The sequence below is a fragment of the Streptopelia decaocto genome, assembly GCF_964273445.1.
Source record: "Streptopelia decaocto genome assembly, chromosome: 6".
Taxonomy (NCBI): Eukaryota; Metazoa; Chordata; class Aves; order Columbiformes; family Columbidae; genus Streptopelia; species Streptopelia decaocto.
The window spans coordinates 46,762,350-46,785,321 of NC_138660.1; the positions used below are offsets into that span (position 1 = coordinate 46,762,350).

Here is a 22,972-nt window from a genome sequence, read left to right on the forward strand (position 1 = left end):
CCCTCCGCGGAGCGTCCCGCGGTCCATCGCGGCGTCCGCTGCCGCCTGGCCGGGTCCCGCCGGGCGCACCCGGGGACCGGCTGCACGCCCCGGGACGCACCGCTCCCCTGCCCCCGGCTCGCCACCCGCTTACGGCCGCAGACATCCCGCCGCGTAGCACGGAGCATGGCCCGAGCCCCGCTCCCGGCCGCGCTGCGATACAGGGAACACGCGTGTTTCTTTTCCAAACCATAATTTTACTGTCTCAAAGAAACTTTATAACTTATGTACAAAGATTTGTGTAGTGGTGGTGTTTTGTTTGGTTGGTTGGTTTTTTTTGTGTTTTTTTTTTTCTCCTTCCCCAGATACAAAGCAATAAGTTAACATTCTCAATATAAAACTAAACTTTGACATATAGAACACTAAACACAGCCGAGCTCAGTTTATCACATCTTCCGAGTTTCACAAGTAAAATGTCAAGATCTCAGTACACAAAGCATCATGTTTTACAGCCACACGAAACAGAACGGAAATAATAATAATAATAATAATAATAATTAAAAAAAAAGCTAAATTTGTGCAACATGTTTACAGAACAATAATAATAATAATAAAGAATAAAATATGTACAGCGAGTAGCTCCTGCACGTCGGTTTGTGCATTTGGACTTCGGGCCGGCTTTCCGCAGGGAAGCCTCGTCGGGGCTCCGCGGCGCTGCGCGGGTGCATCCGCCCGCCCGGCGGGTTCCCCCCCGCCGCCTCCGCCGCCCTCGGGACTCTCGATCCGTCCTCCGCGCTTTGCTTCACCTCAGCAAAGCGCACGGCAGCTGCTGCGATTCCACTTCAGAGTACCGAACAATGTGCATTTATTTCAATTGTTAAATACACGAGAAATGCAAATCGTTCGGACCAAACCTCTCCACACCAGTGAAGTATAAAAGTTATTGTAAAAGTTAAAAATCGCATCCTTCTCTTGTGGTGATTTATTTGGGAGCTGGGGCGGGGATACACACACACACATCGTGTGTGGTTTTGTTTAAAGTAAACTGTGCGTCCGAGCAGTGCACTCAGCAAGCCGGATTGTCCGTTTCTTTCTAGTATTCTCATAGTGGTAATTTAAGTTAATAAATAAAACCCCTGTCTTCCCCTTTTAACAACAACAAAAAAAAGTGTACAGATGGAAAGTGAAAGGTACAGAAAATGTCGAGGGAAAGAAGCTCTGGAAATTGTACGGCTTCCTTCCCCCTTGCAATTGAAGAGACCGTCAGATCGGGGTAGTAAATAAATGACCTACATTTCAACAGACACAGACAGACAGACAGGACAGAGGAGAGGGCTTCCCTCCCCCCAACATCTTTTTCTGATTGTCCCACAAAGCCGCGGCCGGCGCTCGCTCTGCTCCCAGGCTGTTGTGCGGTGCTCGGGGCCGCTCCGTCAGCTGTCAGCGCTGGGAACCGGCCCGCATCACATCTGTGCTCTCCTGCACCGCGCTGCAGTGCAGCGTCCTAATGGCTGGGTGGGCAAGAGACCTCCTGTTTGTTTGTTTGGGTTTCTTTTGTGGTTTTGCCTCTCTCTCTTCCCCCTATTTTGTCTTTTGTTGTTGTTGTGGTTTTTTTTTTTCCTCCTTTCTTTCTTTCTTGCTTTCTTTCTCCCCCCCCCCTTCCTTTTCTTTTTCTTTTTTTTTTTTTTTTTTTCCGCAATAATTTAAATTATTTTCGGGACCGGTAGTGCTTGCGGCAGGGGAAAACGGGTTTATAATCACATCAGCTGCGGCTGCTGCATAGCTTCTTGGTGAGCCGAAGGATACCACGACGTGTAGCTGGGGATGTAGGTGCCCGGGGTCCCCGACGAGGCCTTACCGGAGGCAGAGGTGGTATTCCACACCGGCGGCACCGGTGGCGAGCTGCCCGAGAGAGCCCTGCCGTTGGTCAAGGCGCTGCTCTCCAAGGCGGCCCCTCCTTGCTTCATCAGCTTCTTGAACTTGGAGCGCTTATTCTGAAACCAAATCTTCACCTGCAAACGAGAACGTGGCAGGGCTCAGCATCCCGGTACGGGCTAAGGTACCCTCGTGGTACGACGCACCCCCGCTCCCCGCGCCTCTCTAGCTTCTTCCCCTTATCCGTCCGTGGCTGCTGTGCCCATTGCCATTTTATTCTGCCAAAGCACCCGGCGAACCGCCCCCCCCCCGCCCGCCTCGTTGCCCGCGACCGTGACCCGTCTGCATCACGCGTGGGGTCTCCCACGCCGACGGTGGGGACAGGGAGAGGACACGGGAGAGGGGCCGGCCCAGTCAGAGCTGTACCTGAGTCTGGGTGAGTCCCAGAGACGCTGCGAGCTCGGCTCTTTCGGGGAGAGCCAGGTATTGAGTTTGCTGGAACCTCCTGTTCAAAGCCTGCAGCTGCAAACTGGAATAAATAGTCCTGGGTTTGCGGATTTTTTTCCCTTTCCCATTAAAGCGAACTTCCCCTCCTTCTACCACAGTGCTTTTCTCCGATTCGGCCCCTACAAACCACAAACGATGCAGAATAAATAATAATAATAATAGCAGCGATAGTAATAATAGCAGCGATAGTAATAATAACAGTAACAGCAACAGCAGCAGCACTAGTAAAAATAACAGCAGCAACAACAACAATAACAATAATGAGAAGGAAGAAAAGTGAAGCTCGAGTAACGCTAACAAAGGCTCCGGGCGATTATGGCAGCCCAGGCTTCTTCCCAGAGAAAGTTTGCTATTTTTACAGGCTGCAGTTTAGGTTTAATTACCCTTAATTGCATACATTGTTTATAGCTCTACGCAATAAATAATTACGAAGACTAATACGTGCACATCTGGGTTGATTTCTTTTCCAGCCGGGCATTGTGTGCTCTGTGGACTGCTCCCCTGTGATACTCAGCCTCTCCTGACTAATATTTTGTAATTTAATTTAATTTTCACCCCCCAATAGATTTTTTTTTTTTTTAATACAAGCACCCTCCCTCCCTTCTTGCCTTCCCTCCCCCCCCCCCCACCCCAAAGCCGAGTGCACCTACCTGTCTCCTCTAACCGGGTCTGAGTCAGGCTGGAGCTGTTGGGGTAGGACTGCACTGAACTGATGTAGGGGTTGGTCGAGTGGCTGCTGACCGAGTTCACATAGGGGTAGCCCAGCGGTCGGGAGAAGGACGAAGCTGTGCTGTACGAGCTGTCAGGCTGAGAGTGGCCCGCGGAGTGTAAACAGTGCATGGAATAGTGTCCGTGGGACATGGGAGAAGGAGACATTTGCTGGCTGGGCGGCCCAAACTCCATAAAGACAGCCTTCCCTGAGACGGGGCTATTTAGACTCTCTGGCATGGTAGTCATGGTCATTTCTTGTCGCTTGGTCTGTGTGTGTGTTCTCTCTTCAGCTTGCCTTTTTGGGGTCTGTTGTGTTTCTCAGGACAGGAAAGAACCCAATTTAAGCGGAACAGGGTTTTTCACTTTCCATTCATAAGAAAATGGAGTTTGTCTCTTTGAAAAGTCTAAGCATGATGCTGTAGATCTACACAAACTCGCCTAAAAGCTTTGACTCAGCCAAGTCTATGAATATTCATAAGCTGGCGGAGCTGATTGGTCCGCCGTCTTGCATAATCGCTTTGGATTGGTCCAAGGAGCTCGGGGCTCGCCCGGACCCCGGTGAGCGCGGAGAGCCGGACCGGCAGCGCCGCGCGTCCCCGAGCGCCGGCCGCACGCCCCGACGGCACCGGCGGCACCTCTCAGGGCCTCCGCTCCGCCGGCTCTCCGGCACCACTCCCCGGCCAGTCCCGGGCGAGGAGCTGCCTGGAGCCCCTACTCCCACCCCGGGCCGTGTGCTCCCGCCGCCGGCCACGGACGACGCCGAGCCGGGGCACGGCAGAAGGCAGCGCGCCTCCTTTTCCCTTCTCTTCCGCCCCTCGCCGTGCGGCGGCGCGGAGGGGACGGCAGCCGCGTTCCGCGGGCCCGGGCGGCTGCTGGGGTGTCCTGCTCCGCACCTCGCTCCGGCATACGGCGGCGGGACCCGCAGACAAAACGGGCGTCCCCCGCCCGCCGGGGCGAACACTCCGCGGGGGCGCAGGGGCTCTCCGCTGTGGCGCGAGGGTCCCAGTGCCGCCCGCACCTCCGGAGCGCGTCGCCTCGTTATTGCCGTTATTGTTCTTAAAAGCTAAAAAAAACCCAAACAACAAACACCCGAAAGCCAGCGAAACAACAATCCCCCTGAACGGGCCAAACAGCGCATTTGAGCTTCAAATGAAAACTTCCGCGTGCGTGATCGGTAAATGAGGTGGGACTTAGGAGATCCTCCCCAGAAAGCCCACGATGAATCCCAAATTACTTTGTTAGATAATTAGAAAGTGTTGATAATTATTTCTTTCATAATTCAGCGGTGTGACTGTAACAGGAAAATGATCTTGTGAAAGTTCACACGTGCAGATGTATTAGTTACTGATTCATTTGATTAAATGCTAGTCTCAAGTGCTCTGATCCACAGCTGAAGGCGGCCCCATTAGCATAACACTGATGTTTAATTTTCATACGCATAATTAGCCATATATTTAACACTAATAGCAACATGCAGCCTTTCAGCATTAAACAGCCTGGGATTTGATCTGGCCTGGGCTGAACTTTCCCGGTTACACCTAGGCTGTCTAGGGTGCGCAGTTATCGCGGTACCACATCTATGTAATCAAGCGGATTTTGGCAAAGAAAGAACACTAGTAAAAGTGAACATTCAAAACAAATCGCAGCGCTGCCGTCGCTAGAGGTATTAGAGCCGACTCGTCTTTCCCGCTGGCACCCCTGGCAGCGGGTCTGGAGCACCGGGCAGCGTCCGCACGGTGCTCGGCCCCGCCGGGCAGCGACGGTCCCTGAAGCAACCGGTTAATGCCCATGCCAGCTGACAAGAGCGGGCCTCTCTGCTCTTGGCCTGTTTTGTTGCTTTTTTATTTTTCATTTTTTCATTTTTTTCATTAGTGGCTCTGTCGGTTTTAATTGCTCATTTCCTAACGCCTCTTTTACTTCCTCTTCCTCCCCCCTCTTTTTTTTTTTTTTTCTCCTGATGCGCAAAGTTCATTTTCACAAAATCGCCGCGGCTTGGCCCGGGAAGGGGCAGTGGCGGTGTGTCCCCGAAAGAACTCCTCTGGTAGCGGGCTCTGCCCCCCTGGCGATGTAAGTGACCATCCGAAGAGGGTCCGAGGATGGGTCGGGGCGCACCGGCAGCTCCAGCACCTTCGCTGGACTCGAGCCCGGCGGCTGCGGGGAGGGGAGGCTGCTCCGTGCTCGCCGGGTCTTCGACACCTCCTCGGGTTGGCCGGGCGTAGGCAATCCCGGGGCGAACCACAGTCCCGTCGACCCCGCCAAAACCCCGCAGACCGGACGGCGTGGCTCTGCTCACAGCCGTCCTGCGGAGCGGACACGCCGCGGCCGCTCCATGCAACGCCGGTCCCGGGCAGCGCGCCTTCGGTGGGCGCGGAGGGGCCGCGGCCACGGGACGCCCAGACACCGTGGGGGCGAGCGCCCCGTCGATGCTCTCATCCTGCTTGCTCCGTAACACGTCCTGTGCGATGGGTTTGTGCGAGGTGTTGGCTGACCCCTCACAGCCGAGGCATCTCTTTCACCTCGGTCATAATTAGGATTACAAACGTAAGCCAGCAATGCCTGCGCCTGGCCACCACCGCTCCGCAGCGGCCGATAAAACCCGCAACCCCATCAGAGTTACCGGGGGGACTTCAGAGCAAACAGCGTCTACCGGGAGTCAGCAGCTCCCTTTCACCGGGCTGCGGGAGGGTTCCCTGTCCCTGGCTGCCCTGTTCCCGCCTCACCCCGCGCCGCGGTAATCGCGGGACGGGAGGCGGAGGCGGCCCGGCGGAGGGGCTGGGGACGGGAGCAGTTTAGCACCAGCTGTGCCACCCAGGGGCTCCCGGCGAGGCCGAACTCGCCGGGACGCGTCCCTGGTGTGTCCCCGGGACGCCGGCTGCCCCAGCGTCCCTCGGATGGGGCAGCGCGGCCGGGCGGGGGATGTCAGGCAATAAAATATATCCCCCCGCCCCGGACAGTGCTGGGCCTCCCTCGCCTCCCGCGGCCGCAGCGCCCTATTTAACCTATCTGTATTTGTAAACCTGTCGGCTGCCTCACTTGTTTTTACAGGTTTTAAGGCCTTCCAAGCTCCTCTCGGGGAGGACGGAGCTGAGCGGCTGCCCCGCGGTGTCAGCCGTGTTCTGGGGGGGGTCCTGCTTTTTGAAAAGATGCTGTTAGAAACTATTAGAGCTGACAGCTCGATGTACTCAAGTGAAAACAAACAGCAGAGTAAAGCTGTAAGAAGGCGGCTTACTTCTACGCTGAACCGCTGAGGGAGCCGGTGCTGGGCAGCCCCGGCCGCCAGCGAGCGCAGCCAGCCCTCGGCACAGGACCGCATCTGCCTACAATTAGGGGCAAATTATTTGTACCAAAACCGCACCGCGGTTGCCGCGGTTCTGGGGCACTTCTGGATGTCACTTGCTTATCTCCAAGGCTACCCCGCGTTTCACAGGACCAGTCCTGCTCCGGTAGTTTTCAAGTACCTAGGCCAGACCCGGCCGGCCCGCCGGGGCAGTCAGCAACGGGCTAATTGCAAATGAAACTTGCCAGCCCGTCTGGCCCGGGACGGGACGGCTGCGAGCGCGGGGCCGAACGAGACGCACAGCTCATGAGGACCATCAGCCCCAAAGTCCGGGCGGGAGGCGGGCTCATCCCCTTCACTGCAAACTCCCCCGTTTCTGTTAAATGCTTAAACTGCGGAGTGCCTCTCCCTTAACTACCGTGGGCACCGCAGAGCAGTGATTACCCCAAGCCGGCTAATTCTTCAAGCAGGGCAATTATTGATCTCCAGAGAAGCGCGCTTTGCATCTCACTTTAATAACTTTTTGTGCTGTGCAAAGAGAAATTAGCTGAGGCAGGAAGGGGGAGAGCTGCTGGCATGCCTGCGAGGGAAGAGGGGGCTGCCTCTGCCTTCCACCCTTGGGAAACTTTTTTCCATCCTAGCAGAAGTTACAGCCTGTGCTAATCGCAGTGAAGACGAATTGACTCCATAACTCAGCTATAAAGGGAAAAGGTGATGTTCCTCTGTCCTCTCAGCTGCACTGAGACTGCGTCATCCCATATGAGTTTGACCCACAGAGGATTTGAAAGAGATGGGACCGGCTTTCTGCTCCTCACCCCAAATAACCCCCTTTGCACTTGTGTGCTGTGCATGGCTGCTTCCATGTTCACAAACAAGCCAAGGGACTTTTATTAAATACTCACCAGGTAACACATACAAAAGACTATGTCCAGAGCTGACCTCTCAAACTGCTTTTTCTGTCCCCTGCAGTGACTTATGCAGCACCTACTCCCCACAGAAATTACAGAAACCTTTTCTCTGTCCCGAGTGAAACTGGAAATCACAGAAGCACAGTGCTTTCCTCCACTCCTTGCTCCATCTTTAGGCTTCTTCCACCAGTTTAGAGAGGATTTCTGCTCCTTCTGAGGTAATCACAATGGTATGTTCAAACTGTGCTGATCTGAAATAAATGCACATTTAGCAGTTATTAAGGGGCAAACGCATCCACCACACCCGTAAAACTCACCCTTTTTTTTTCTTTCCTGTCAGTGCTCAGTTCTATGGCATTGGAAAAAAAAAAAACAAAACAAAACAAACAAACCCAAAATAAAATCAGGCACCTTTTATTGTCTACAGAAATTGCAGTCCATTTATCCTTCAGAATTTTAAATTCAGGGGATCCTTCCATTATTATTGGCTCTGCAACAAGAAAACCAAAATGTTTTCTACAGTTAGCTGCACTCCTGTATGCACTGTGAAGCAAGCAAGAAAGGGGGGGTATCCCAGCAGGCAGCTCCCCTTCCACACAGGCCCTGTCCTCCCTGGACCCGCACTCTCTTGCAACACTAAAATGTGAACTAAAGAGGAAGATGAAATACCAAGGTAGGAAGTTGCCCATTCCTCTTTTGTAAAAGCAGGGAATTTTAATCAAGCATTAATTAAGACCCTGTGGATAATAACTAAAGCACGAACCACACTTACAAACAGCAGATAGTTTTAAATATTTGATTTTTTTTTTAACACGCTTAAAATGTTCATTAAATCAGCAAAACACCAATTTTCTTGTTTCCCTCTAATTGCTGCGCCATTTAGTCCCACAGTGAGACAGAGGGCTTTTCCCCCCGCATCTCCATGATTGGTATGTGGCACATCCCGGCTGCGGGGCGAGGCTCTCACTGGTTCCCGGCGCCGCAGTCCCTGAGCCCCAACAGCAGCTCTGGCAGCAGCGAATGACATCAGAGCCACCAGGCAGCTCGTTGGTGAACCGCGGCTTTGGGGACACCATCGCACCGTGCTCACCCTCCACAGCCCAAGTATGTCGGCTAAGTCCCCGCCTTGCCAAAAGATGCATAAAATATGTCATTTAGTAAGATTTATAATAAACATTTCATTTTCCAAATCTTATAATTTGGAAGCTATTTCACCCCATTGATCCCTAAATGCGTTTTTTTTTCTTTCTTTTTTTTTTCAAAGATATTTTAATCTGCTTCCCAAGGGGTCAGTGTCGCCGACATCCCTGTATCTGCATGAATATTTCTATATCCCAATATAGAAATGGTACGGATCTGTGCTACTCTGTGTGTGCATTTTGAAAGAAAACCATAACAGAGAGTTACTAACCTATTGTGAACGCCATTCCTTCTTCCATTAACAAATCACTGTCATTGGCTACAAAAGAAAATAAAAAACGCGTTTATGGCTGTTGAGGCTTTTTTTTTCTTTTTTTCTTTTTTTTTTTTTTCTTTCGAGTAAACGCAACCAGCACTCGGTTTAAGCCCCTTTTTGGCTCGCAGGTACCATGCCCGCCGGTTCCCGCTATGAACTGGAGCACCCGCCGAAAGTGATCCCACCCCGGCCGCAGCGGGACCGCCCCGACGGCGGCTCCTTCCTGGCCGGGTCCGAGGGCTTTAACGCTTCAGCAGCGGCTCTTCTTTGCCCCCTGACAAGCTTTGCCGGCCTGGTTCGGCCGGGATGCGGGGGTATCGGGGTTCGGGGACGCGGCACACAGCGGCTGCCTCCCGGAGCGGGGCGGGGAAAGAGGCCCGCGGGGCCCAGCTGCCCCAACGACTCCGTTAAACGAGCGATTCGTTCTCAAAAATACACATGCGACGCTCAGAAAGCGAGGCCAGGGCTGCCCGCCAGCTTCGCAGCGTCGTTTTCTCGCCGGTGGCGGAGCCAGCGCGGGGGGGGGCGGGTCCTGCTTACCGTGGTGCCACACCTCGGGGTGCCCGTGAAAGTACGACCCAATGCCGTGGCCAACGAAGGACGGGCAGACCTGGAAGCCTCCCCGCCGCGCCACGGAGCTGTGGGACAAAGAGGACACTGTGAGGCAGCATGTCATGACCACTGCCGCTGCTAGCTGGCACCTGTCCTGGCCCCTGCCACCACACTGCTGCTGGCAGCCACATCACCCGAATCCTGCAAGCTCTCGCCTCCACTCCAGCGCTGGGTCACTGCTTTGCTTCTGCTCCGAATGACCACAGCCATCAGACGTAGCACTGGTGAGCCATCGTTAGGTTTCAGAGTTAACACACCTGCCATCAGAGGCTGGTAGCTCCTCTGCCAGCCTCGATGTCTAGGCGAGATGGCAGCATGTTGTCTCCCTGTCCAGTAATCTTTTCCATGAGCTCACCGGGAATTCATTGTAACACTGACAGCCAAGTTGCGTAGCCGAAGCCCCAGCACATCACCAGCCTGCAGCCTTTGCTGAGCCCTCCCTAAGCGCAGAGGTCATGCTGGGCCATGTACCCACTGCCTGCATCAGGCTTTCTGCAGGAGAAGAGGGTCGTGCTGCTGCTGGGGAGAGTTAAGAAGCTTCCCTTTTGGAAAACTGCAAACATTCAACATCAAAATGTAGTGCAACTCCAGCAAATCTGTTCATGCTAATTAACAATGTATTTCTAATGAATGTATCACCACAGTGGCAAAACCAATTTATAAGCATTATGGCATTTCAGTTCTGCCTGGGAGACCTGTCCTGTCCTTCATGGCCTGCCTCAGGGAGAAGCACCTCTGACAGCTGCCTGAAGGAACACAACCCAGCACTGATCCCTACCTGTGTTGGGAAAGCAAAGCCCTATCCCAATCCCTAAAAAATTATTTCGCCTACAACATTAAAAGATTTATTTGTTTGTTTTGAATCAAGGTAGGCACTTAAAAACTTCAGGTTTGCCTATATTTACACCCTAACAAATACTTTATCAGAGTCTAACTGCAGGCAGAAAAGCAGGAAAGAAACTCAAATAGAGCTGCAAGTTCTCACAGAAATGAAAGCATGTTAAACCCCATGGGAAGGCTCTTATTGAGGTGCAAAGCAGTGTCAGCTTGCTGTAGGCAGTAACCCGTTTGCACAGACCCTGTGGGGGCTGCTCCAGTGCCCATGGGTCACTGTCCCAGAATGTGATGCCACTGCAATTGAGGGACATGGTGCTCCACCACAGAGAAACAGCAATGAGAGAGTAGAGTTGGGTCAACAGTTAATAACACTGTAGTATTCAGACCTTAAGAGCACGTTTTAACAGGATTTGTATATTAGCTTTTACCCACACATCTCCCTGATACAAGACTCATGACATTTCTTTCATTAACTCTAGAGAAGAATGGAAACTTCAGGTTTAGCTGCTCCCAAACTCCTAAGTACTGGCAAAGAGGGTTACTGACAGGGCTAGAAGTTGCGCTTTGTTTTGTTGTATTCAAAGTCCAGGTTTCTACCTTATACATCATTTATGCGGAAAAATATCATGAAGGTTTATGCAGTGAAAAGTCTTACTAGCAATGGAAAAGACCTGCCTTTCTATCAAGTCACCCACGCCTGGGTTAGAGAGTCAGCCCACTGGTTATGGCAATGCTGAAAGCCAAGGAAGAAGCATGGGAAACAGTGAGGAGTTGGAAAGCCAGATTACTCAGAAACACAGAACAAAACGGAAGATCTCTGGTGACCAAGCCCAGAGCAATGCAGATAATTATTCTCATATGGGTGAAGCAATTCTCTGAAGAGAGATGGGAGAAGTCATCCATGCAACGTGTGATAAGCTTTTCTTTCACCTTCTTCTGCAAGTCTTTTTGTAAAAGCATGAACAATTGCACTGACTATTCATGGTATCCATGACCACTGAAACAGCAGGGTCATTTTTTGAGATGTTTTGTATTATTACAGCATTTTCCCCCCACCCACCAATCCATCCTCTGCAGCAAGACAGAAAACTTTTTCTCTGTGCAGCTATTCTGAGCACAACGGCTCCGCACTCTCCCGTGGGCAGGGGAAGCTCTCGCCACAGCACCCAGCTGGTGACAAGGATGGTGGCAGCGGCAGCAGCTGCGTGCTGGGCACTGGGCACATAGGAGGGAGTGTTAAGACAGCATCCCATCCTCAGGCAGTGAAAGAAGTGCTTCTCCTGCATTTCAGTGGTGAATTCTGTCACTTTCTTGCCAAACAGCTTGGAAACAACTCTGTTGGCATCAGTACTTCAGTGGTTACTGTCTGTAATCAAAACAGTGGATCTTGGAGCTCACAGGGCTTTGACACCTCCTTTGGCAGGTGCCCATTCCCCCCACTTTCCCACTTAATAATGTCCACGTAGAGAGCTTGGGTATTCTTTACATAAAATGTAATGTGGTCAACAAACCTGAAGTGACACAGAGAAAACCTGTGGAGAAAATAAGCTGCAGGTATGAAACTCAGCCATGTCCAATCTGGTTTTACTATTTGGAAGCACCTTATGAGGAACTGCACTCCACAACTACTAGCTTTACTTTGGAGTATTTAAAAAATCCTAGTGAGTTCTTACATCCTTGTGTAGTTATGGTAAAACACCCAGCTTTCATAAAAAAAGAAAGCTACTAACCCCAGCTAAAACTTGCAGAGCTAATCCTGTAAATGTTCATCTGGACGTTGGCTGTAAGTGCTGGCATGGAGGACTTTGAAGCAGCTCTGAGAAGAGTGAATGGAAGTGTTGATCTTGGTTAGCCTCTCCAGCCTCCAGGATTCTGAGGCTGTGGAATCTGATTTAAAAATTGGGATGCCATGGAGAGGAGCATTTTTGCACAAGTTTGACATTTTCTGCTGACAACAGCTCAACATTTTGGTCTGGCTGTCTCATTGCCCAGCCCAGGATCTGTCAGCAGTGGCCTTTCTCTCCACCTTTCCCTGGAAGGCAACCTGACAAGATTGCAGCCCCAGCTCCACGAACTGCTCCTTGCAGACAGGCAGCTTAAGATCAGGCAGCTGGAGGAGCCCTGATTGCAAGTGGGAAAGCAGTGAAGGTGGGAGGCAGGAGCTGGCACAGTTGAGCTGGGCTGCCTGGCATCTGCCATGGGAAAGGAGAGCTGCACCACTGGGGGCATGTGCCGGTCTGCCAGTTCCCCTCGCCCGCAGGGCCGCCCCCAGCCAAATCACTTCCAGAGCAAAGGCTGGGGCAGCAGAGCCATGCTGCATCAACAGCACCAAAAAAGAAAAGAAAGATTCTTCAGAATCATCATTGTCAAAAATATCCATTGACAACATTTATCATCACACATTTTATTCTTTGAGTCATGTTGCATGCTCGGGCAGAGGTGAATTGGGCAGGATTAAAAGCATAATCATTTAATGAGCCCAGTACTGGATTCTATGTTTTGCTGCCACATGTTCCAGCCCAGTGGCTGTGGAGTCAAGAGTACCTGCAGCGTTTCTTCTCTTTTGTGGATGGCAAAACAAGGCAACGCATCTGGCATCAGGATGGACCAGCAGCAGCCCAGCTGGTAAAGGACCATCACTGAGGGCCAGGCTGTCCACCTAAACCCATAGGCAGAACCTCTCCTGTGGTGGCATCATGCTTCTGAGAGTGGACAGAGACAGGAGAGTTGGGTGTCAGTTCCCTCCTGAGCATCCTCTTACAGTGTTGCCAGACAACAGCCCATTCTGTGACAGGAGGGATGAGCGTGGAGTCACCCATTGCTGTCCCACCAGCAGCCCAACAGGGAAACCACAACAAAGCAGCAACAGGCATGACCAACTTTCTACAAAACTCTCCCTGATACTCTGGAGACTCCCCTGAAAGGAGTTCTTGGGTGAATGGGATAAATTCCTTCTGCTAAGGAGCTGAGAAGCAGGTTAAAAGAATTTCCATCAGGGGCTGGCCCTGTGCAGGCAGCCTCTAGGAAAGCCTACGGGCTAACAGGCATCCCGGCTCCAGAGGGAAAAACACCCACTCAGTCTTAGACTGGAACTCTTTTTTTTTTTTGTTTAAAAAAAAAAAACCCAGATCCACACCTGCATTTTATTTTTACCAAATTTTGTCGCTTTTTCCTCAAAGCGTGTCTGGTCCAGTATTTTAAGCCCTTACTGAAGAAACAAATCCCATTTTCAGCATTGGTAGCAACTGTCTCTCTGGGCTTGTGGTGGTAAATGGGAAGAATTTGGCTGATGAGCGAAGATGGCACAGACCACTGATCGCTCAACAGCCCCGTGAACTGATTCCCAGCTGGGGACACTTTCCCCAGCGCCAGCTTCTCTCCCCAGGGATGAACCTTTATCACACAGCAGCATGACGTGAACGGCTGACGTTGCTAAACAAATCTGTCTCACACTTCTGGGCAGCGAACAAGCTCAGGAAGCACTGAAAGCCATAACAGATCTATGATAATTGTTCTGTTACTTGGGGATCTGTATGAATACCTTATTTTTTTTTTAAATTAGAACTACTAATGTTTTTCTTAGATACATTGTTAGCAAAATCACATTGAAAGGCATATTTGTCTTTTTTCTTTTTCCTTTTTAATTCTTGAAAACAGCATCAGCCTAAACTAGATTTGCTCGTGGTAAAAATATTTTGAATAGTAGCATATTGTCTAATTTGAGAAATTACAAAATTCTACTGGGAAAATATTAAAGTATTTTTTTCTTCAATAGCAATCCTAGACTAAGGGAATGCACAAGTTCAGGGATTCCCTATAACGACAATAAATGCTGAGGTATAATTAGTAATATTTTTGAAAGCCAACAATTGTTTTTTGAAAGAAAGGTACATTTTAGTTTCAAACTGGAACACAAATTACTGTATTTTTCTTACAATAGTGCTGAACTTTTATTTGAGGTTCTCCGTTTCTGAAAGCAGACATGATGGATTGAAATAAAAGATAATTTATTGCAATGCTTACTTTCAAGTGCAGAGAGAAGCAGTGTAATTGTAATTTACAGTAGCTGTCAAGGAAAATCTATCACAGATGACATTAAAATGACTTATTTTGCCTGAGCCACTTATTGTTTAAATGTGCATAATCTGATAGAAACAGATTTTTAAAAAATCTGCTTTATATTGTTCTAAATTAATATCAAAACATATACTTATGAGTTAAACATTTTAAACCATTTATTAATACTTTCATCACTACTATTTTTCCCTAGGAGCTGGAAATTGGTTTATTTAATTACATCACATGTACGTTTTTTAGCTCTCTACACTCACAACATTTCTACATCCCTAAACTCACTGTCTAAAAAGTAGACTTCAAACTACATTTGTTTCTGTCTGAGAGAGAAGTGTCAGAAATGGCAGAAGAAAATGGAGCACAGGGCCCAATTCTGTCTCCACCGGAGCTGACCGACAGTTTTGCCACTACCTTCAATAAGAACGGGTTAGCAAAGGTTCAGATTTTTCTAAGCTAAGAAACTCACGAATCCATGCAATCTTGTATTTGCAACTTGCAGCTGTCGAGAGAAGGAACTGTTGTCCGTGAAATACTCAGTGTCGGTTATTGAGCTTCCACAACAAACACTACGTTGGAACGCTGAATGCGAACTTACCTCTGTGATACAATTGTTCCCAAAACTATTGTAGAAATGAAATTTTCTGACTATTTGTGCCTAAGATAGGTTCTGCATATCACTCAAGCACCTTTACAGAAATACTGATGGAAGAAACATAGACATGTTTCCATTCTGACAGGCCTAAATGTTTTTAGCTTGTAGGTGCTTGTTCTCAGGTATTTATGTCTAACTCTCCTGAAACATAAGATTTTGATGTCTGTTTGTATTATATATGCCTGCCTGCATGCAAATATCAAACGCTGAATAACCAGAAACACCAAGCTTCAGCAAACCAAGGCGATCTTTCAGCAGAGGCAGTGTTAAAGTAGTTCTAAATAAATCAGCACATTTAAATCGTCAACACAATAAAATCTCGAGAAATAAAGTTAATGACCTGCTATTTCATATATAGTTTTGAACAGCCACTAGCTTTGATTAATCTGCTTTTCAAAGGGGGCGCTGAATATATATTTACACTTTGCAAGTAAACTGACCTCCGCACCAACTCGGCAAAAATCCAATGTCACATTCATTTCTGTTCTTTTTCGTCTCCCCCTTTTTTTTTTTTTAATACAGCTAGAATTAATGTAGTGAATCTGTAATGAAATGCATTATCCTGCATGGAGATTTATCAGATTTTCCAATTGAATGCCGTGCTTTGCTAGCACTAGCTGGAGTTCACCTGCATGTTGGTGTGGCGTGTGGCTCTTTTTTGTAAAGAGTTAAGTTGAACACAAAAAAAGGGAACAAAGGTCAGCACCCAGCCGCCACTTGAATGTGAGATTTTTCTTTTTATTCCCCTTGATGTATACTAGGCTGTGTGTTATTAGTCTTAATGATGGAAAATTGTAGTGTTGATACAAATCTTTTTTTCAAAGTAGTAGGCGGGAGCTCCATTTGTTAGTAAGTTTTTTTGTGACTAAAAGCCACGGACAGTACATTTATGTAGCAGTAAAAGGCCTAGATGCTCTTTCCATAGCAGAGCTAATTATTCCTACTGTGACCTTACTGATCTACCCTGTTCCTAGTACATCTCATCTGCACGCCTGTTCCTCTGTGTAGATGGTGTCAGAGAATATGAAAAACCCTATAATGAAACCATTTTCATGATGGAGAAAGGCTACTGGAGTTGCACTTGCTACAAAGAGGCTCAATTATATGAGTAATTGTGATAATTTTCTACATTCATAGCCTTCAATGGGGAAAAAAGAATGAGAGCCACAAAGGAAAATTACTTTAACAAGAAAGTACAGAGAGTAAAAATGGAAGAAGAGACAAAAAAGGGGAAAAAAATAACTAGAAAAAAAGTTTAAAAAATAGATCTGGAGGGAGGAATAGCAAGACAGGGAGAACAACAGAAATGCTCAAAAAGCCTATGTGCAGCTGTGTTGCACAATTAAATTGAATTTTTTTTCTGCAGTTGATGAATGTGACTACTGCAAATGTGCCTCTGTAGTTAGCTATCATTTGTTGTTCCGTGACAGGAAAAGGATAATTACCTCTCAGAGAGAATCAAAGGCTGACATGCCCTTTAGACACAGCCATGAATGCAGAGCTCGATAGAATGCTTGAATAAGAATCCAGTGTTCTGTGCCCCCTTCTACTCAAGAATAAATTTTGTTAAAATGCAAGAGCACCACCAGTAAATTTGTTGAACCCTAGGTGTTCAAAAATACGAGGTGCATCTATCGACTCATCCCATTTGCAAAAATAAAACTACATTTTGAATTCACTTCTATTATATTCATGGACAGTAAGATAGTGAGATATGCATTAAATTTCTTTTCCCAGTAGGGGTCTGATTCAACATTTCCTATGAAAGAACAGAAAGACACTATCCTTTTTCTCCAGGCTAGTTAGCCTATAATTTAAAACTGTCAAAAACACAATTTTATACAAAGTCTTCAATAAAAGCTTCTCAGATATAACCCAAAGAGGTTTTACTAAAGTTTGATTCAGACCCTGTTACAATATTTTTAAAGCTATAAATACATCTAACTGATATTTTGCCGTTCTCTTTTTTCCTCAAAGTATTTGAAGATTTACAAAGAGAAAAAAAGCAGCATCCTTTCAAGGTGACTAAGTCTTGCAGCTTTTAAGTAATCAGAATGTATTCAATAGCATGTTGGGACCATTAATAGTCCATAGAAGTATTGCTTAATGAAATGTATATGATTTATGTCTATTTTTTCAGCAAACATTTTAAAATAATCCATAGGTACCTTCAGAAAACTAAGCCTTTTATTTTATTCAAAACCGCCAGCAGAAGAGTCATGACTGCATTTATGTGAAGCCTTGAAGACATGCAAAATAGGGAAAAATCTCTGAATGTGAGCTCTTTTTTCCCTGTGACATTAGCACGCATTGCTCTTTGTAAGATCAGAAGCTCTTGAGTTAAATATTTTTGTACTTTTTAAACAAAGAGTCTTATTTATGTTGACTAATTCCTTTGTAACATTCCTTATCGCTATACAACGAAAACAATGCTTTGCAACCTTCTTACATCACTAGACAGATGTGGTGTACTTTCACAGAAAAATAATAAACAAAAACCTACTGCAAATTATATCTGTTAATTTAAATCTACCTTATGAATATCTTTGGCTTTTTCTACAGCTATCTTTGCTGACCCTAGTGTAATTCACTTTAAAAAAAAAAATCTCTCTTACCCAAGGAACAACATTATAGCTTGGCAGTTCACATACTGATATCAGACTGAAATGATGGTTTTGAATCATAAAACATGTCATCAGCTTTATACCAAACCACCAATAACCTTTGTCCCACTTGCCAGCCCTCCCTTTACTTGTCAATATAAGGCTTACCTGATTGTGTTTCCAATTACAGAGAAGGGAGCCCCTGGTCTGCAAGCTGCAATTGCTTCATCTCTACATTTCCTGGCAACCTCCACTAACTTTTGACCAGATTTATCCACATTGCCCACCAAAAAGGTTTCAGAAGTGTCACCATGGTAGCCGTTGTAATACACCTAAACATATGCAGAAATGTAAAGACATTTTCTTGTTTTGCATCCAGAAACAGATAGTCTCCTTAATTAATCCACTCTTCCTAGGAACAAGTTAAATATTGCAACACACAGACCACAGGTGAGCTGCATTTGCAAGAGTGAGACTGGAAAAGCGAAACATTGCAGACGGAAGAACAAAAAAAAACAGCACGAAAGACTGCGAGGTGCGCAAGGGTTGCCAATTAAAAATTCAGGAAATGCAAAGGTTGTGCACCTCTGCCCAGAAGCGCACCAGACGGTGACACCGCTCAGCGGCAGGACCTGAGGGCAGCTGGGCTGCGTGCGAGGGGACGGGCTGGGGACGTGCAGAGGCTGGAGGGGCTTTGGGGGCCATTGGGTGCCCCCTGTGCTGGCTGCCCACCCTGGGGGCAGGGACCCACTCGCAGCCCGCAGGGCCAGCGGGGTGTGAGACCTGTCCCGCCCAGCCAGCATCCCCGGCGGGGTGTGAGGTGATGCTGTGCGCAGCGGGGTAAGGGGCGCATGTGCTGCCAACACTCAGAGGGAGCCCCACGGAAAGCATGGGTCAAATCCACCACCTGCTGCTGCACATTTTCTTTCATCTCACTTTTAAACTACAACGTGGCATTAACATCCAATTTTATTTCTGATTTCCAGAGGTGAATTTTGAAAGAGAATAAACATACTGTTCTGGCACTGCAAAGTTTCACGTGCTGAAAACGTGGCACTCTGGTGAATTAATTATGTACTTTTTTTTTTTTTTTTTTGACATTTCACAGGTTTTAAACCTCAGTTCTCCAGAAATTCTCTGCTGGGCACAGGAAACCCTGTCTCTGCAGCACCCCATTAAAGTGGGCTTTGCAGCTCTGCAGCGTGGCAGGCAGGCACATACTTGTAAGACCAAGCCACATTTCCCTATGGAATGCCAAATCATAATGGTGCACAGTTTTGGTATTCTAAAACACATTTTTTTCCCCCCCAACAGTGAACAAGTAGTCCTAGAATCTAGGACTAACAACTCACCAAGCTTGAAGCACTGAACTTTTGCCATCGGTGAGCTATTTTGAAAGACAGACTCATTTTTTTTTGGTTGATTCCTGACTAAAAAAAAACGCAACAACCTGTCTACAGACAGCTTAACACAAGGCCAGGTTTGTGTTCGGGCCGAGATATGAAGAAAATGCAGGCAGTTCGGAGAGAGGGCTGTTTAAAAGAAAGCTGAGTGCCAGCAAGGGCCCTGCTGTATTTGCCCCCACTCGGGCCGAGAGCAGCTGTGGTCCCAGGCTCTGCACCTTGCTCTGCCCGTCCAGACTGCCACTCATTTTTTTTTGTTTGTTTTAAATTATAATTCAATGTCTGTTGGACGGGTTTTAACCTAGCTAGTTCATATTTAAACTGAACTAGTTCATTTTCTGCTCTAGGAAGCACAATACACAACCCCCCAGCATTAAACATCATCATCCTGGAAAAGCAAATATGGATTTAAAACACAGAAGAGCTTAAAAAGAATAATAATATTTATTGCAGCCCATCAAGTGCAATTACATATTTTTGATGTTAATAAGCTACAACCACAGCAACTGCAACACACTAATTCCTTAAAAGTCAAGGAAAGAACCAAGTTGTAAAAAATGTTAACCTGGTAATGGCAGGCTGAGAATTGCATTATGCTAAGGATCCAGTGACGGATAATGCTTTTGTTTCTATGCCAAAATACATTTTAAAGGCTCTATGATTCAGGCCAATAAAATCTGTATTTCATCTATGAAATTCTACCATCTTAATTGTGCAAAAATGGATTTTTTTCTTCAAATAATTTGTACATAGTATGAAGCATTTAGAGTTAATAACCAGAATATTATTTAATAATTTTATAGAACCTGAATGCAATTATAAACAATTTGTTGGGCAATATTTACTTTGAGTTTTATTTTGTCCATCTGTGAAACATTCCAGTTTTGCTCATTAAAGATAAGCTAAAATATAATTAGCAACGTTGTAACGTAATATTTTTCCTCAGATATTTTGGAACTGAGTGATAGTCAAACACAGCAACGTTCAGTTTTAAATGATAAGAAAAAACTTTACAACGATAATCAGCAATTCCCATCCTTGCAGGAATCTTCACATTCACAGAAACTTCAAGATTTATTTTATTTTACGAGGGTAAACAGAAAACAGATAAAAATAAATATTAAAAAAGATCACTAATTTTTAGTCAGACATTATTTGTGAAGTAGAGCAGACAAAATATGTGCACTCTATTAATATAAAAATGTTTGGTTTGGTTTCTCATGGAAAGTATCTGTGACAGGAACCTACACCTTTTTTTTAATCTAAGGAGTCACTATTATCCTGACAGATAAAACAAAAAAAAATCAAATGAAAAATACAAAGAAACCAGATGTTAAATCCTTCGCTGTTGCAAACAGATTTAGTCTAATATAATGAGCAAAGATACACCGGTTTACCAAAGTAAAAATTGAGGCCAAAAATATACTTTAAAAAGAATACATTGCACTGTGTAAACCTGATATTCAGAATTCTATAATTGGAAAGTATGGAGATAGGGAAGAATGTAGTAAGACTGAAAAAACCCAACAAACCCAGTTCTGGATCACACATAAGTATACCATTGGAAAAAGGTCACAGACCCTGATTTTCATAGAAAAAATATTTTAGAAAGCTTGAGCCTCGTGCTCAGAGGTGGGTCTGCTGGACATTTCTTTGCTTCTGCCAGTATGAAATTTGGGCCCATGAAAAACACTATCAAGTCACCAGGAGTTTCTTTAACAATTAAAAAAGTCATTTCTTATAAGATGTTACTCCCTTGTGTGTGACTTAGTATTGCAAAATAATGGTGACTTAAAAAGACATCTGTGTTCATATTAGAAATAAGCTGCACTTTGGAAAAATAAAAACATACACAGTAAAAAGAAAAAAAAGCTTCTGCAAGAGATTTTTTTTCCCCATAAATGAAACACAAATTAGGTTTCCAGTTTCTGCACTTTCTTGCTCCTAAGAAAATCCAGCCAGTGTTTATTTAAATAGCTATAATTGACCATTCCCTGGAAATATTAAGTCATGGTTATATCACACTATTTCTGTTTCTGCGCAAAAGGTTCAGGGCTTTTTACCAGAAATGGAACACAACACTACCTTCGGGGATTTTAATAAATGTAGGGAACACTGCTAGCAAAAGAGTTGCTGTCCAAATAGACTGACATACACAGGCCAATGTAGCCTCTAATGACAGAGTAAGATAATGACAGGCCCCACTCAAAATCAGCAGGAAGAGGAAGATCAATCTTGGCAGAGTGAAGGAAAAATGCTGGCTTTCTTCATGTTAGCTCATCTCATACATATCTATCTTCAGCTGCTGCCCAGTACTGTGGTGCTCTGCATTAACTACACAGTGGATCAATAACAATTACACCTTCTCAAAAACATGACACATAGCAGGATTGGGCTGACATTTCACTTAGGCCAACATTGATCTCAGTGCATCTGATTCCAGTCCTAAATTCAAGTCAGGCCTGGGTCTAGCTGGAATAAACACACAGTTAAAAACAAAAAAGGAAACCAGCTGCTTGTGCCTTGGCTCAGAAGTAAACAGCACATCCATCTGTGCATCCCCCATCTCCAATCCACTATTCTTCCTGTTGCTACTGGTGATTCTAAAGTTGATCAAAGACTATTTTTTTATATGAATTACTCACCGTGACATCAATGTTGATAATATCTCCATCCTGAAGAGGTCGACTGAAACATAAACAGAAAAAGAAAAAAGGGGAATAATGGTGACAGACAGTTCCCAACAAAGGGAAAATAAGAATAAACACCTAATGACACATACATAAAAAATCAGAGGGTGGATATTTTGTGATGGAGCAAGGCAGAGGCAAACAGAATAACTATTTTTAATGTTCAGCTCTAACTACTTAGAGAACAAGTATAGCTGAATATAAAATAATGAGAAACAACTACCAGAAAAACATATCAACACCTGAAAAACCTACCATTGTATTTATTCTTTTTCTCTCACTAGGGTTCATATTTTCTTTGTGAGTAGCTGAATGTATTGCAAATAAATAAATAAATAAATAAATATGTAACAAAAAAAACAAAACACCACATAAATTCAAATCTATTTATTCCTTATCCTATTCTTATTTTGCTAGAGGAAAAAAATATCAGACTGCACTGATTTTTTTTCCCCACACACTCAACTCTAAAGGCATTATGCTATTTTTTAAAAGTATTTGGGCAAACAGGATAACATTTTTTTCCTACTTCATATAATATCTATCAGCACCATGTGGTAACATGGTAAGCGTCTGCAATAGGTTTCCATATGACATTCAGTTAAGTTGAACTATATTCAATATTTAACGCAATTTATTAATTTCAGTTTAACATTTCCATTCTTGATGGCAAAATGTATATTATTGAGGAAATACCTGTCAGGAATACCATGACATACCACGTTGTTTACAGAAGTACAAACAGATTTTGGAAAACCTCCGTAGCCCAGAGGTGAAGGATAGGCATTCTGTCTGATTATTTCATGATGAACAATGGAATCTATTTCTTCAGTTGTCATGCCAACCTAAAATATCAAACATAACATCCTGTTAAAAAAGCAAAGAGAGTTCCTCATATTTACTGAATGTGATCGCAGCCAAGCATTTCAATGAAATATTGGATGTTTCAAATATGCTGCTTTGATACAAAGCACTAAACTGTATGATACACTTTATTGATATATTGGACCTCTCTTTTAAAGAGAAAAAGGTTTTAAATAAAGCATGCAGTAGAAATGAGCACTCAAAGGTTCCTAGAAAACCTAAAATACTGTCTGCTGCTTTTCCGTTCTTCTTTCCACATTTGCTTTCTCAAAGACACCAATTTTCCATGGCATTTTGCTTCAGTGGCTGCTATAGGAATGTCTGATTTTAATGCCTTCAGTCCTTTAAAACACATCACTTTCCCTTTTTATTTGTAAAAGAAAGGATCTTAATTCATGTAACTGCCCAGTACATTTATCCTAATGTACTTGTGTATTTTATGAAATTGTTTTTCAAAGTATTCTTTAATTTTAGAAAAGATTTAAATATTTGGCTTTGTATCTTGAGGATATTTTACTTAAAGT

At 45.6% G+C, this 22,972-nt stretch overlaps 2 protein-coding genes across 3 annotated transcripts in view; both read right to left on the reverse strand.

Moving 5' to 3' along the window:
- Window positions 1–215: 215 nt before the first annotated feature.
- On the reverse strand, window positions 216–3,331 carry DLX1 (distal-less homeobox 1). Its single transcript, XM_082057263.1, has 3 exons — window positions 3,012–3,331; window positions 2,281–2,480; window positions 216–1,991 (listed from the first exon to the last, which is right to left on the reverse strand). The coding sequence occupies exons 1-3, from the start codon at window positions 3,322–3,324 to the stop codon at window positions 1,737–1,739; spliced, it is 768 nt and encodes a 255-aa protein (XP_081913389.1). The 5' UTR covers window positions 3,325–3,331; the 3' UTR covers window positions 216–1,736.
- A 3,311-nt stretch (window positions 3,332–6,642) lies between these two features.
- The window catches only part of METAP1D (methionyl aminopeptidase type 1D, mitochondrial), a 48,653-nt gene continuing 32,323 nt past the window's right edge, over window positions 6,643–22,972 (reverse strand). For both annotated transcript variants that reach the window (XM_082057261.1, XM_082057262.1), the window contains exons 4-10: window positions 22,281–22,429; window positions 21,540–21,582; window positions 17,660–17,823; window positions 9,254–9,351; window positions 8,669–8,716; window positions 7,669–7,747; window positions 6,643–7,508 (exon numbers count right to left, since the gene is read on the reverse strand). In XM_082057261.1, the coding sequence (XP_081913387.1) occupies window positions 7,430–7,508; window positions 7,669–7,747; window positions 8,669–8,716; window positions 9,254–9,351; window positions 17,660–17,823; window positions 21,540–21,582; window positions 22,281–22,429 (660 nt within the window). In that variant the 3' untranslated portion in view covers window positions 6,643–7,429. The remainder of the gene's footprint in view (window positions 7,509–7,668; window positions 7,748–8,668; window positions 8,717–9,253; window positions 9,352–17,659; window positions 17,824–21,539; window positions 21,583–22,280; window positions 22,430–22,972) is intronic.